Here is a 13,326-nt window from a genome sequence, read left to right as displayed (position 1 = left end):
ATCAGGGTAGAAGCTGGAAAAGATCTCAGAAGAACAGTTGCAACGATCCAGACAAGAGATGAAGGAAATCTGGGCAATGTCACAGCAGCAGAGGTGCTGCAAAGTGGCCAGAGTTTTGGATGTATTTTTGGATGTATTTTGAAGGTGGAAGGGAGACGATTTGCTGGTACATTGAACAGGGGAGAGTTTGGGCCTGGATTATTGGAAAGACAGCAGAGCTATCAACTGAGATGAAGATTTGGGCAGAAGGGGATGGCAGAGGAAGGTGAGGGTTAGGCTTTTGGTAAGTTAAGGTGAGATGTTGAGCAGGCAGTCGGGTATGAGTCTGGAGGCCAGGGAAGAGGTCGAGGCTACAGATGTAAATCTGTTCAGTCGTCAGCACTGCAGCGGCTTCTCAAGCTTTGAGACTGGATGGAATCAGCCAGAGAAGGAGTCCGGCTCAAGAAGAGAAGGGGCCAAGAGCTGAGGGCTAGGGCACGCCAATGGCACGGTGGTGGGGAGAGGAGGAGGGGCCAGCAAACCGTCAGAGGAAAGCGGGCCAAGAACGGCACAGGAGAGAGGACGCCAGCAAGGCAGGAACAAAAGCAAGCCAGGGTGGTGTCCCAGAAGCCACGGATGAAACACCGCCAAGAAGACACGTGCCCGGGACGGCCAACACATCAAGCAGGATGGAGACTGCGACCCGACCACCGGATTTAGCAATACGGAAGTGGTCCGTGACAAGGGTTTTGGAGAAGTGACAGGAAGCAAACGCCTGGCTGAAGTGGGTTTAAGAGGCTACGCGCAGAGGCATCAGAGGCGGCGAGGTAGCGTGAACACAGGACGCCGTAAAGGGCAAACAGAAACGCGGTGACGGCTGAGGGCAAGCAGAGGCGAGAGGGTCTGTTTGCTTGCAGACGGGCCATCTCAGCGGAGCGGAACGCAGTGACACGGGGGACAGGATGGCTGGAGCAATGTCTCCACCGGGAAGGAGGGACACACAGGACGCATGGCACCTGTTGGTCTTGACAGGACAAGGACAGCCCATCCACAGCATCAGGAAGGAAGGCATATTACATAGGTCCAGGTGCTGGCAGGGGCCTGTGGTTGCACACATTCTCTCGTGGTGATGAATTTTCTCAGTAAAATGGGAACCAAGGTACCAGCTAAGAGACAGGCAGGCCCCAAGGCCCTTGTTCCTCTACAGTCACACGTAGCACCTAATAGTAAGACTCAGTTTTGCCAGATTCTGACATTATGTCTGCAGCGTCATCACTCGCAGGGAGAAGCCAATGGCTTCACACAAATGGTGCCGCTCATCACAGCCTGGAGACAGCCAAGAAAAAATGTCACTCACACCTCACTGTCAGGACCACATTAGGTATCCTTAATTACTGACACCAACCTAAAGCTCATCAGTTGACGGTGTTAATATTAAAAGTAAGTACCTGTCTGTATTTGTCCACACAATCTTGCACTTACCAGGATCATAATTTCCCCCGATTTTTATTTTACTCTATGTGTCCTGAAAACCTAGATTATTCTCTAGGAAGCTTCCCACTCCCTAAGGACTACTGCTCACTGTTCAATGACTAGACTGGACCATCCATAGCTGCCCCATTACCAAAACATCTACATCTAATTCAGCAGTAATACATCACTGGGCTTTGTTGTAGCTGGTTAAACACTTAAGCACAATTCTTACGAAATTTGTGCCACTCATTCTTCTTCAACCACTCCATAACATATATTTCAGCAGAGACCAACTGAAAGAAACAATAAAAATCTGATTAAAAAATAATAATAAATAAGGGTTTCTAATAAAAAACCTCTACCTTTTTCATCCAAATAGTCAAATGCCCCAGAGCTCCTAATAATGTCTATTAAGAAGAAATTCAAGCCCAGTTTATCCTGATTTCTATCCCAATTCCCCACCCGCCGCCCTGCCAGGGAACATCTAACTATGTGCTAATGGGGTCTGTAAGGTCCTGTCTCTGGACTGCACAGAGCCTGCCTGCACTGTGGGAAATTGAGTTCCATATACAGCTTAGGGAGAGCAGAGCTGAAACATCCTTTATAACCAGTGTTAAAGGGTAGGTTAAAAAAAAGTTTTTACTGCCAGGATTAATTCCTCAAGGCACCAGAGACTGTCCTGGTGCAGACATCTATATGCTCCTCAAATTACTGTCAACTATCAGAGATTTTAGAACACCTAATAGATCCAACCATGGGAAAATGGGTTATTTAGCAAAATAAAGTCTCAGCGGATGGCCCTCCAAAATTTCACAGATACTAGACCACCTATTTAATAGACAAAGGGGAGTACATGCCCTTGTAAATAAATTCTGTTGTGCATAGGAGGATGAATCCAAAAATATAAAGGCCAATATACTTAAAATGCACGAGACCATTAAATCTCTTTGCACAGCTGTCAGTGAAAAGCGAAGTCTGTCGTTCTGGCTGAAAGAGCCTCAAAGAGAACCACAGACCAAACCCTTCAAGGTGTAACCAGGGCTCATTTTACTGACGTTCTGTCCTATTCTCCATGATTGAAAATAACACACAACATGACATCGAAAAAAGAAATGTTCTAACAGTTATGATACTAAGGTCTCTACAAACACTGAAAAAAGACGGTTACGCGCTGACGATGGGGAGCATCACAACACAGATGTCAGCAGAAGGGCAAGGGGAGGAATGACGGCAGGTAGGGAAACAGTCGCCGTGGAAACAGATCTGCAACTGTCAAATGACTTCGGTTCAGCACAAACTCTTCCAGCTACAGATGCCGTGTGACCTTGGCTTGAATACATTCCAGAATCCGTTTTTTAATACTTGATGAGGTGCTTGGGAGTTAAAGTGAAATGTGAGCGTAACTTCTTCCTTGCTCACATACACAGACTGTATTTCTCTCTCGTGCTAGAATTTTCCCACCTGGGAAGCAGAATAATCTTGAGGCTTCTACCTGCCAAACCCGGCAACCACTATCATGGTACTTACGATGCACAAGGATTATTTGTCTGTGATTTGCATTTCTCCATTGTTAGTCTCTAGGCTCCTTGGGGACAGAGACTACAGCGTTTAACTAATATTCGTGAGCCCATCACACGCTGCCTGGAGTTAAGTAAACATCTGGGGGATCCATCAGATCCCTCCTCCTAAAACTAAGCGTGGCTTTAAACTACAGGCTTGCCCCAATCACCGTGTGGTACACCTAAAACTAATGTAACATTGTGCATCAACTACACTTCAATGATTAAAAAAAAAAAAATACAGGCTCACTGTCTCTCCACCTACCATCGCCATCCTTGCTTAACCTTTCCCAAGATTTCTTGGCAAAAACTTCCACTCTACCACTGAACATGATGAACACTCCAGTCTCTTTGTTTTCTAATTTTCTGCAATGGAGTGAGGTTTAAATATTAGAGAACCTGGGGCGCCTGGGTGGCTCAGTCGGTTGAGCGTCCAACTTCAGCCAGGTCACAATCTCGCGGTCCGTGAGTTCGAGCCCCGCGTCGGGCTCTGGGCTGATGGCTCGGAGCCTGGAGCCTGTTTCCGATTCTGTGTCTCCCTCTCTCTCTGCCCCTCCCCCGTTCATGCTCTGTCTCTCTCTGTCCCAAAAATAAATAAACGTTGAAAAAAAAAATTTTTAAATATTAGAGAACCAAATTCTTGTAAGGACCAAAAACTAGATGGGAGTAAAGTACTAATGCTTACCAGAACTGGCCATAAAGTAAGAAGAACTTTATGGGAAGGTTTAGGAATTCTGTTTAGTAATTCTTTACGGGGAGGGATTTAGGAAGGGACTGATGTATTTTCAGCAACCAGTCCTAGCACACCCTAGCTTTTATTGGGAGATGTTTACTCAGCATTTCATTGGTTGCTTTAAAAACACCCATTCTAATACTTCATTTGGGTTTTGAGGGAAATGATAAAGATCTTTTAGTTCAGTTGTCCATCATGTGGGCGTTGGACCCAAGTTAACTGTTTCCTGGTACACTATCATTATAAAATAATCAGCTTTGGATAATATACGTGGCAAATAATAAAATTTTCCACTTGTGACTGACCATCTCAAGCACCTGCATATGTTTTTAACTGTTTATTTTTTTTTCTAATTCCATTTTAAGAGGTAATTCTGGTATACCAGTGATAGTTTGTGCCACTTATTCTGAAATCTATTGTGTATGAACTGGCCAAGGCTTTTGCAATAAATCTAAGATTTGCAAGATATCCACTCATCCTACTGTAGAATGTGGGGTTATCACCTCTTTGTACAAGCTCCAGCTGGCCAGACAAATTCAAAAATTAATTTCCACAAGCCTATTATCTCTGCTATAACCATACACAATTGCCCAATATATGTTTGACTTTCTCACATTGACCCTTACAATCCTGTTACTGTGTTATTTGAACATTTCATCCTTTTCCTCCCCCTGAAATAGAGACGAAATTCTCCTTTGCCACAATTTTAAGTATGATTGAGAAGGGTTCACCTTCTCATTTTCAAGTGGCTTAATAATATGAAATCATCAAAACAACACACATCTTCAGAGACAGCACATGATTTATTGTGCTGATTACCATTTATCCTGCCTATCCATGGGTGAACAAGGAAGATGAACTTTTCAGAACAGAGCAAGACTTTTCCATAGATAAATGTTTCAACACCTTGCAACTATATATTTTCCCCACAGAGAAAAGAAAATACCATATTTACTTTCATAGTCTCTCCTTTTTTTTCCCCACATGACTTTTTCCCACCTAATACAACAACATTTTTCTTAATCAGAGGTCACTTACCTACCAATTTAAACCATCTAAGAACCTAACTTTAAAACGGTCTCTAAATTCCAAAAGAGAGGTCTTTAGGTTCATATATCAAAACACATTCCACAGTTTTTTTAAAAGCAGAGCTTTCAAGCATTTACCTAAAGGCTAAATGCTTTGTGCACAATGTGAAGGCCCCAAATGATTACAAACCCTGCATTAGGGAATAGGGCGTTCCTCTAATATACGGGTCTAGTGAGAAAGCCCTGATGTGGGGGGGGGGGGGGGAAGGAGCAAACATTGGGGCGCCTGGTGCCTCAGTCAGTTAAGTGTCCAACTTCAGCCTAGGTCATGATCTCACCATTCCTGAGTTTGAGCCCCACATCAGGCTCTGTGCTGACAGCTCAGACCCTGGAGACTGCTTCAGCTTCTGTGTGTCTCTCTCTCTGCCCCTTCCCCACTCACACTCTGTCTCTCTCAAAACTAAACATTTAAAAAAAAGAAAAAAAAAAAAGGAGCAAACATTTACCAGGATATTTACCAGGGCATCTAAGATTACTTTGTTAGACACTAAGCTAAGAGTTTCATGCATCCTCTCATCTAATCCTGACCAAATAAGCAAAGGTTCAGTATAAGCATTTCTATAGGAGGAAGTAACACAAGAGCTAGAATTCAAAATCAAGATGGTCAGATGTTCTTTTCTCTACCTCAAACCAAATACTTCAGTGTCGGATTGCACTGATTAAGCCACAATGGTCACGGACAATCACCTTCCTTAGCCTGCTCACCTGTAAGATTGTTACCTGTTCTCCATTATCTTTGATTCCATGACTCCACATAATGCTGAATATGCTGATAATAATGATCCTCAGTCATTAAGGAACCATTAGTATGCACTTAAGGTAAGGAATCATATCATGCATGTTCCCGATCATGGTATCTCCCCGGCCAGCTAAGTATTACGTCGCATGTTCTATAAAATTTTAAAACCCTTTTGGACTTAAAGGAATAAGCTCGTCTAGCTAGGAAATGAATCTCTGTGGATTAGCTCATCCCTTCATACAGTGACAATAAAACGGGCTATGATTTCTTTTCTCCCCACTATGAACAAAAGGAAGAAGGAAATCTTTTAGTCAACGTCTCCAGTATTTTCTTGTGGTAGGAATTAACAAGTAACAAACATAACAAGATACACATACTCATAACAAAAGATTCCGAACTAAATTTAGTTTTATTTTTTTTTTCAACGTTTATTTATTTTTGGGACAGAGAGAGACAGAGCATGAACAGGGGAGGGGCAGAGAGAGAAGGAGACACAGAATCGGAAACAGGCTCCAGGCTCTGAGCCATCAGCCCAGAGCGTGACGCGGGGCTCGAACTCAGGGACCGCGAGATCGTGACCTGGCTGAAGTCGGACGCTTAACCGACTGCGCCACCCAGGCGCCCCAGATTCCGAACTAAATTTAGTTTTAAATCCTTATGCATTTTGGACTATTCAAAACTTTGCTCTTCTCCATCCATGTGAATGTTTACTAGATGCCTACTCTCTTCACAACACTGTGAAGGACACAAAAAGATGAACAACATTCGCCAGCATACTGAATACATGTATCAAATCATAAGGAGTGACAGAAGGGACACAGGATCACGTTTCAAATGAAAGGAATGCTTGCAAATAAACTGGGTTTCAGATCCAGTTTCGGGAAAGGAGATTAAAAACATATGCAGATTACATACCGACTTCACTAAAATATTGTACCCACCCAACAATTAAAATCGGAGGATTGACTCTTCACAGCTCGTCAAGCAGAAATGGTCATTGATATTCCAACACGGTTTCTCACCATACGGTTCCAGGAGCTCCAGCACAGTTTTTATGCAACGTGCTTATACAGTCGCCTAATTTTATGCTGACAAGACAGTGGATCAAAATTCGGAAAAATAATATAATGCGTACACGAATTACAGATGCTGAGATCTTGTATGGCTAGGCTTTCTTCTTCAAAATGAGGATGGGCTGTCACAAGGAGACACACATTAAAGTGTGTTCTCTGTGAACTCCAAACTGAAGCAAGGAGGAGGGAACATCATACGACAGGCTTAACTGGTTCAAAATGACAGTAGCTACATAGGTGGGGGGTTGGGGGTGGTTTTTCAGTACAACGATTATCTGAATTCTTTTAAATGCCCATTATTTTAAATGCCCGGTTAATATTTAACTCTCCTTTGTATTTTCGCATGTTTAGTACAATGTAAAGAATACACAAGGCCGTTGTTAATTTATTTTTAAACTCTGCCTTGCGAAAACTAGTAGCATCTGAATACCTTTAATACCTTGAATACCTTTAATTCCATGCCATCAATGCCTGGGAAACGTGGGATCATCTGTAATGGTAACGAGCATTCTGGAAGTCTGGGGACAACCTACCACGTTTTGATTAAATTTACCATGGATCCAACAACCCTCTAAAATGCAAGAGACTTCTGATGTTTATAAAGATTATTATTGTTGCTATTATTATATGATCAAAGGCCCAGCAAGTGAAACGCTGGCAAAATATTTACAACTCTCCCAATAACCACAAAGAGATTATCATTAATTCCATATTAATTTTCAAATCCAGCTCCCATCAAACCAGATTTGTGATCCCAATCATAATGATGTATTCCAATTTTTAACACCTCCTTATGTCAAGATATGTTTAACAGCTTTAAGTGCACAGCTTTTTAAGAGGTATCGCTTATTTCATATTGCTGCCAACTGATGTTAACAAATGCCCAACAATTCATGAAGCATTCGTGTTATAGTATGAGGCTGCACTCTCTTGTTCGATCTGGACGTAGGACAGGAAGCCCTCAGAAGAGAATTATCAGCGTAGGTAAATCGAAGGTAAACAAAACTAGCTAAACAAAACAGCATAGGTAAACAAAACTAAAAATTGTGGGGAGATGCCACCAAAAACCCAAGGTCTCACTTTCCTAGTTAATTAGTCAGTACTACGTTTTAAGAAATATGGTGTTCCTGCCGCTGAATTGGCCACGTTCCCTACTGAATCTTTTACAACGGAGAAAAGCTAGAGCTAAGAGAATCAGCTGTGGAGGGAAAGAGGGAGATCAAACCCTGAGGTTCAACCCCTTACCAGTCATGTGATCTTGTGCCCTTTAATTAAACTCACTCTGAATCTCACATCCCTCAACTGTAGAATCATAGGGTTATTATTTCTCTCAGCTACATGAAACGTAAACGTGCTTCAAAGGCACTTTATGCCTTGCCACTAGAGATAATCACAACAAACTTAAAGGAAATGTTCATGCTATTTTGGCCGAAATACCAATGAGGTGATATCTATTTAAAACATTAAGTTGGATTCTCACAGCAGGGACTTTATCTTACTCGTCTGTGCATCCCCAGGGGCTAGCATAAAACCTAACATGAAATACATTACTGTTGAATATGTAAATCATGATACCCATACACAATTCATGTTACCGCCTTTACTTGTGAAATAGCGACTCTGTCCCTTCCTCTTCACCTCTACCACCAGCACCCCCCCCCCCCCCCCCCCGCGTCCCTGGATTCCTGTGGCCCTCTCCTAAGGGAGGCTGCAGGATCTACTTGGGCTTTCCTCCAGTCTTTCGTTTTTCCTTTTCAAGGCTGAGGGATCTTTCTTCCAAAGTGTGAGTGGATCTCACCACACTCTGAAGACCCCCCTTACTCCTAAGATAAATACAAAGTCCCTAACCAAGTCTACGAACATCTCCATGGTCTGGCTCCTGCCCAGCAACTCCAACTCTGTTTTATTTCAAATGGCCTTCCTTCTAGCTCTTTCTCCCTTCTCCAGTCACAATGGCTTTCTTCCAATCTGTCCAATGTCTGAAGCTCTCTTCCTTTGCGAACGCTCTGCCTGAAGTTGTTCTCCCTGCCAAACTTCCACACCTGAGTGTAATTGTACTTCCCTACCCAAGCCTTTCCTGACTTTCCTGAGCTCTTACAGAACCATGCAAGAAAGCCCTCAGGGAATTTACCAATTTATATTTACGTTCTTCCTTAATGACTGCCCGTGTATCTTCCCAACTAAAGTGTAGGCTCCACGAGGGGACGCGTTTGTTTTTGTTCCCCAGGTGATTTTCATATTCGGAATTTTGTGGAATGCGTGATTTTTATAAACCTTGATATTGCTGAGAGTTCACCCAAGATCAACCCGAGTTACCCTGACATGATTTTGAGAAACACTACACTAAAAACAATAAGAGCACTTAATGCTTAATGCGGAGCACTTCAGGACGTATAAAGTTAAAAGGAATAAAATACAAGGACAAATGGAAGAACATACAAAACTTATTCTTTTTCCAAGTTTGAAAATGTATTTCCCCAGACCGAGAGCCTCATTTCTTTCAAGTTGTAAGCGTATGCTAATTTCATAGCAAGCAACTTTTCTTCCTGGACCAAAGGCTAGGAGGAAGCTTTGCAGGAGAAATTGAAGTGCACTATAATATTGCATACATCCGTGAAATACAATCATCCACACATCTAAAGGGCTTTTAAAGCATGACGGCTTAATCAGAATATTTTTAGTACAAGTTATAAATTCTTACCAAATGAATATCACACCATCTGCAATGAATGCCTTGAGTGGCCAGAAGCTGTGCTACAATTTATTTGAAAAAGAAAGAAATTCACTTAAGGGAACCAGAATTGGGTTTCACAGCCCCTTCATTAGATGGCAATATTAAGTGGAGTGGGAGGGTCAGGGCTAAATTTTCTATACGCAATTTTAGAATTATATGTTAGTTGTGATACACTTCTCAACTGCAGAATAGCAGGCAAGCGAGAAGCGAGAGTTTCCTGCTAGAAGCTTATTGTTTTAACCACGCGAAAAAAATGTAGAGATCTGATAATACTAACAGCAGAAAACGCACCTATAGCTATACGGAGACCATCTTTTGGAGGGTGGTAAAAAGTTAAGCAAGGTGATTCTTAATGAAACATCTCCATCACTTCTTGCCTGGGCATGTCTCTCTGGTGGCCTTCGCGCAGCGGTCCAGTAGTCCCTACTACGCAGGCGCGCGAGCACGGCCTTCCACCAGCAAAATCAAGTTAAAGTCTGGGAAACGCGGAGCCCCAGCGAGTCTGTTCCAGAGCAAAGAGATGACACTTTGGGCCCTGGAAACCTAATGGGGTCTTTATGCCATTTCCCCCTGCTGGCCCCATAGCAAATTATACTAACGGCTCACCTGGGAAGAGCCCACACCCAGGCTCTGCAGGGCGCTTCCCCGCAAGTCCGTCACCGCCTGGCCCGGGCGCACTCGCGCCCGGATTTTCTCTCCATTTAGAGTACAGCCCGGTCCTTCCACCATCTCCCGGTCGGCACGGTGGCTCACTAGCTGCAGGGCCCTGCGGAGAAAGCCGCTGTGCACCTCAAGCTCTGCGCGGGCCCTCGCTGGCGCAGAGAGGAAGTTCAAATCTCCCGCGCATCCGGCCCCGCCCAAGCCCGCTTGGCCCCGCCCCTGTCACGCCCGCCGAGATCCGCCAGGCCCCGCCCCGTGCCCGCCCCCGTCACGCCCCCTGAGATCCTCCTTGCTCCGCCCCGGCCCCGCGGCGCTCAGCTCTGCCAGGCCCCTCCCCGTCCAGGGTGCACCAAGCCCAACCAACGCCGCTAAACTCTAAGAGCCCTGGCAACTGGGAAGTCAGAAACTCCAACTTTTTGTTTTGAGGTTTTTGCTCTTGTCCTTGAACTACTCCATACACGCATGTTTTGTGACCTTGTCCTCTTAGTCTGCTCTAAAATTCAAGGTCGTTACAGCCTTGCAGGCTTTAGCTTTTGTATGCCCTCTTCAGATGTGGGTAAGGAGGAGGGTTTTTAGAACAAGCAGCTTGTATTTTTTCTCGGATAGAGTTAGCATGCTTTCGAAAATGTGGCTTTATATACCAAATATATTTTAGTGTCTCATATTAAAAACCCTTTCATTTTTTAGATGGCTAAGCTAAGTAAGTTGTACCCAAATTCATCAACCCTGTTACGGGTTGCTGCATGAATGCCATATGAAATCACTTTGTAAAAGCCAGGGGTCTATACAAATATGAGGGCAATGAACAGCTTTTCAAATTTATACGGAGATCTTCCATGTAAATACATGAAGCTAATGGCTCCATACAATTTTGTAAATAATGAAAAATCATAAATCTTTTTTGAAAATTAAAATACAGCGCATTAAAACAAAATGTTACTTTGTGTGTGATTCAATAAGCCTATCACTGTGCTGCACTTAAACCAGAAGAATATATATTAGAGACTTGAATTCAAACATTTGAGAAGAATTCAACCTTTTTCTTTGTGGGGAGAGATTAGTGGTCAAGGTAGCGTGATCACCTTCAAGATTCTTTGTATGTTAGTCCCTTGTTTAATTGTGTTTACTCTTCTAGGTCCAGTTACTGAATAATCAAGAAAGAATCCTGTTCATTACAGGCCAAATTCAGTCATCATCTCTGCCCCTTTGGTGCAGGATAAGCAAAGTGCTATTTGCTTATCTGCTTCTCCCTTTTCGTTAACTATTTATTGCTACCTTGTAAATTATCCCATTTGTTATGTCAAAGTTACTGCAGGTCTGGAATTGGGCAGTGGTCTGGCTGGTTGGTTCCGCCTCCGCGTTTCTCAAGCATTTGCAGTGAAGACGTTGGCCAAAGCTGCCATCATCAAAGGCTTGACTTTAGCTGGAAAATCCACTTCTGAGGTGGCTCACTTGCGCAGCTATTGACAGGAGGCCTTGGTTTCTCATCTTCAGAGGGTTGCCTGGCTGTCCTCCTGACGTGGCAGCCGGGTTCCCCCGGAGGTGTGATCTACAAGAAAAGCCAAGGAGAGAGCTCGCAAGGATCTTTATTACCTAGTCTCCGAGGTGACACAACCACACCTTCACGATTTCTATTCCTTAGAATCCAGTCAGTATGGCCCATAAGGGTTTAGAGGTGGGGAATGAAGCTTTATCTCTTGAAGGGAGGAGTATTAAATAATTTGTGAACATATTTAAAAACCATCGCAATGATCATTAATCTGAATGCTCCATCATGGACTTCTCATTTCTCTTTAGGTTGTGCTGGGTGCACATTTAGATCAAATACAATCTTTAGTTAGAATTAAGTTTACCATTCCCCACAGAGCTCAGTAAGAGTTGGGCAGGAACACTGAAAATACTAAGAGACGTCACTGATGTGCCCCAAACAGCCAAGCCAGATTTTGTTTATATGTGACTAGCCTCTGAGTCTTTTGATGCTTCTTTCTTATCCTTCCAAATCGGGGGTGGGGGGTGGGGAAGGGGCACCTGGGTGGCTCAGTAGGTAAAGCGTCCGACTTGGGCTTAGGTCATGATCTCACGGTTCGTGGGTTCAAGCCCCACACCAGGCTCTGTGCTGACAGCTCGGAGCCTGGAGCCTGCTTTGGATTCTGTGGCTCCCTCTCTCTCTGTCCCTCCCCTGCTCACTCTGTCTCTGTCTCTCTATCTCAAGAATAAATAAACATTTAAAAAATTAAAAAGAACAGTAAAATCACATGGTGGTGCATCTGCAGTAGCTATAAAGAGCTGCTTCACCACTGCAAACAAACCAACCTTGGTTTACAGTCTCAGTGTTTCTCTCAAAACCGTCAGAAACCTCCTAAGTGCCATCCTTCCTGCACTTACCCTGTCACATTCTTATCAGAGTAATCTTCTTAAGCAGGATCTATTCACTGATGACTTCATAAAAATCATTTGTTTTCTTTAAACCTCACTTTCTTCATAGGTAAAATCAAATACAACTTTACTATAAGCATCCACATGATTGTTCTAATTCTCAAACATCACACACGAAAGCACTTTGAGAAATAGAAGACACTCTACAAATTGAAGGAATGAAGATAAATTCGACTTGCTACTCCTAGAGTATTTTCTGTACTTTTTGTTTCTTGGCCCATGCTGTTATTCTTACATTTTTTTTGTTTTTTGTTTTTTTTTGTATTTTAGAAAGAGTGAGTGAGCAGGGAAGAGAGGCAGAGACAGAGAGAGAGAATCTCAAGCAGGCTCCAAGCACAGCACAGAGCCCACAGAAAGGATTGATGCCACGACCCTGGGATCATGATCTAAGCCAAATAAAAAACCAGATACTCGGGACACCTGGGTGGTTCAGTCGGTTAAGCATCTGACTCTTGGTTTCTGCTCAGGTCATGATCTGACGGTTCATGAGTTTGAGCCCCGCATCAGGTTCTGTGCTTGGTATTCCCTCTCTCAATCTCTCTCTCTCTCTCTCTCTCTGCCCCTCCTCCACTCATGCGCACTCTCTCTCTCTCTCTCTCTCATAAATGAATAAACTTAAAAAAAAAAAAAACAGACAACTTACTGAGCTACCCAGGCGCCCCATACCTTTTATTCCCCTTTGAACTCTTCAACCCAGCTCACTGAAATCCGCCCAACTTTGAAGTCCTAGTTGAATGCATCTCCTCTAAAAAATCTTCCAGGTATGGTCAGAACTAATCTCTTGTCTTTTGAAGTTGGTTCTTCCACAGATTGTACCAAACTTCCCTTGTGTTAAAGTTAATTGGGTACCTA

At 43.4% G+C, this 13,326-nt stretch overlaps 1 protein-coding gene across 7 annotated transcripts in view; it reads right to left on the bottom strand.

Annotated features, from left to right (window-relative positions):
* Window positions 1–11,556, bottom strand: part of NEIL3 (nei like DNA glycosylase 3) — a 73,131-nt gene extending 61,575 nt beyond the window's left edge. For 2 of the 7 annotated variants that reach the window (XM_045055197.1, XM_045055196.1), the window contains exon 1: window positions 9,985–10,236. In XM_045055197.1, the coding sequence (XP_044911132.1) occupies window positions 9,985–10,107 (123 nt within the window). In that variant the 5' untranslated portion in view covers window positions 10,108–10,236. Of the gene's footprint in view, window positions 1–6,512; window positions 7,416–9,669; window positions 9,874–9,984; window positions 10,238–11,313 lie in introns of those variants that run through there. The other 5 variants (XM_045055194.1, XM_045055195.1, XM_019828229.3 and 2 more) reach the window with 5 other exon arrangements.
* Window positions 11,557–13,326: the final 1,770 nt, after the last annotated feature.

The sequence above is a fragment of the Felis catus genome, chromosome B1, assembly GCF_018350175.1.
Source record: "Felis catus isolate Fca126 chromosome B1, F.catus_Fca126_mat1.0, whole genome shotgun sequence".
Taxonomy (NCBI): domain Eukaryota; kingdom Metazoa; phylum Chordata; class Mammalia; order Carnivora; family Felidae; genus Felis; species Felis catus.
The sequence above is the reverse complement of the archived record's forward strand: the minus strand, read 5'-3'. Positions and strand labels throughout refer to the sequence as shown.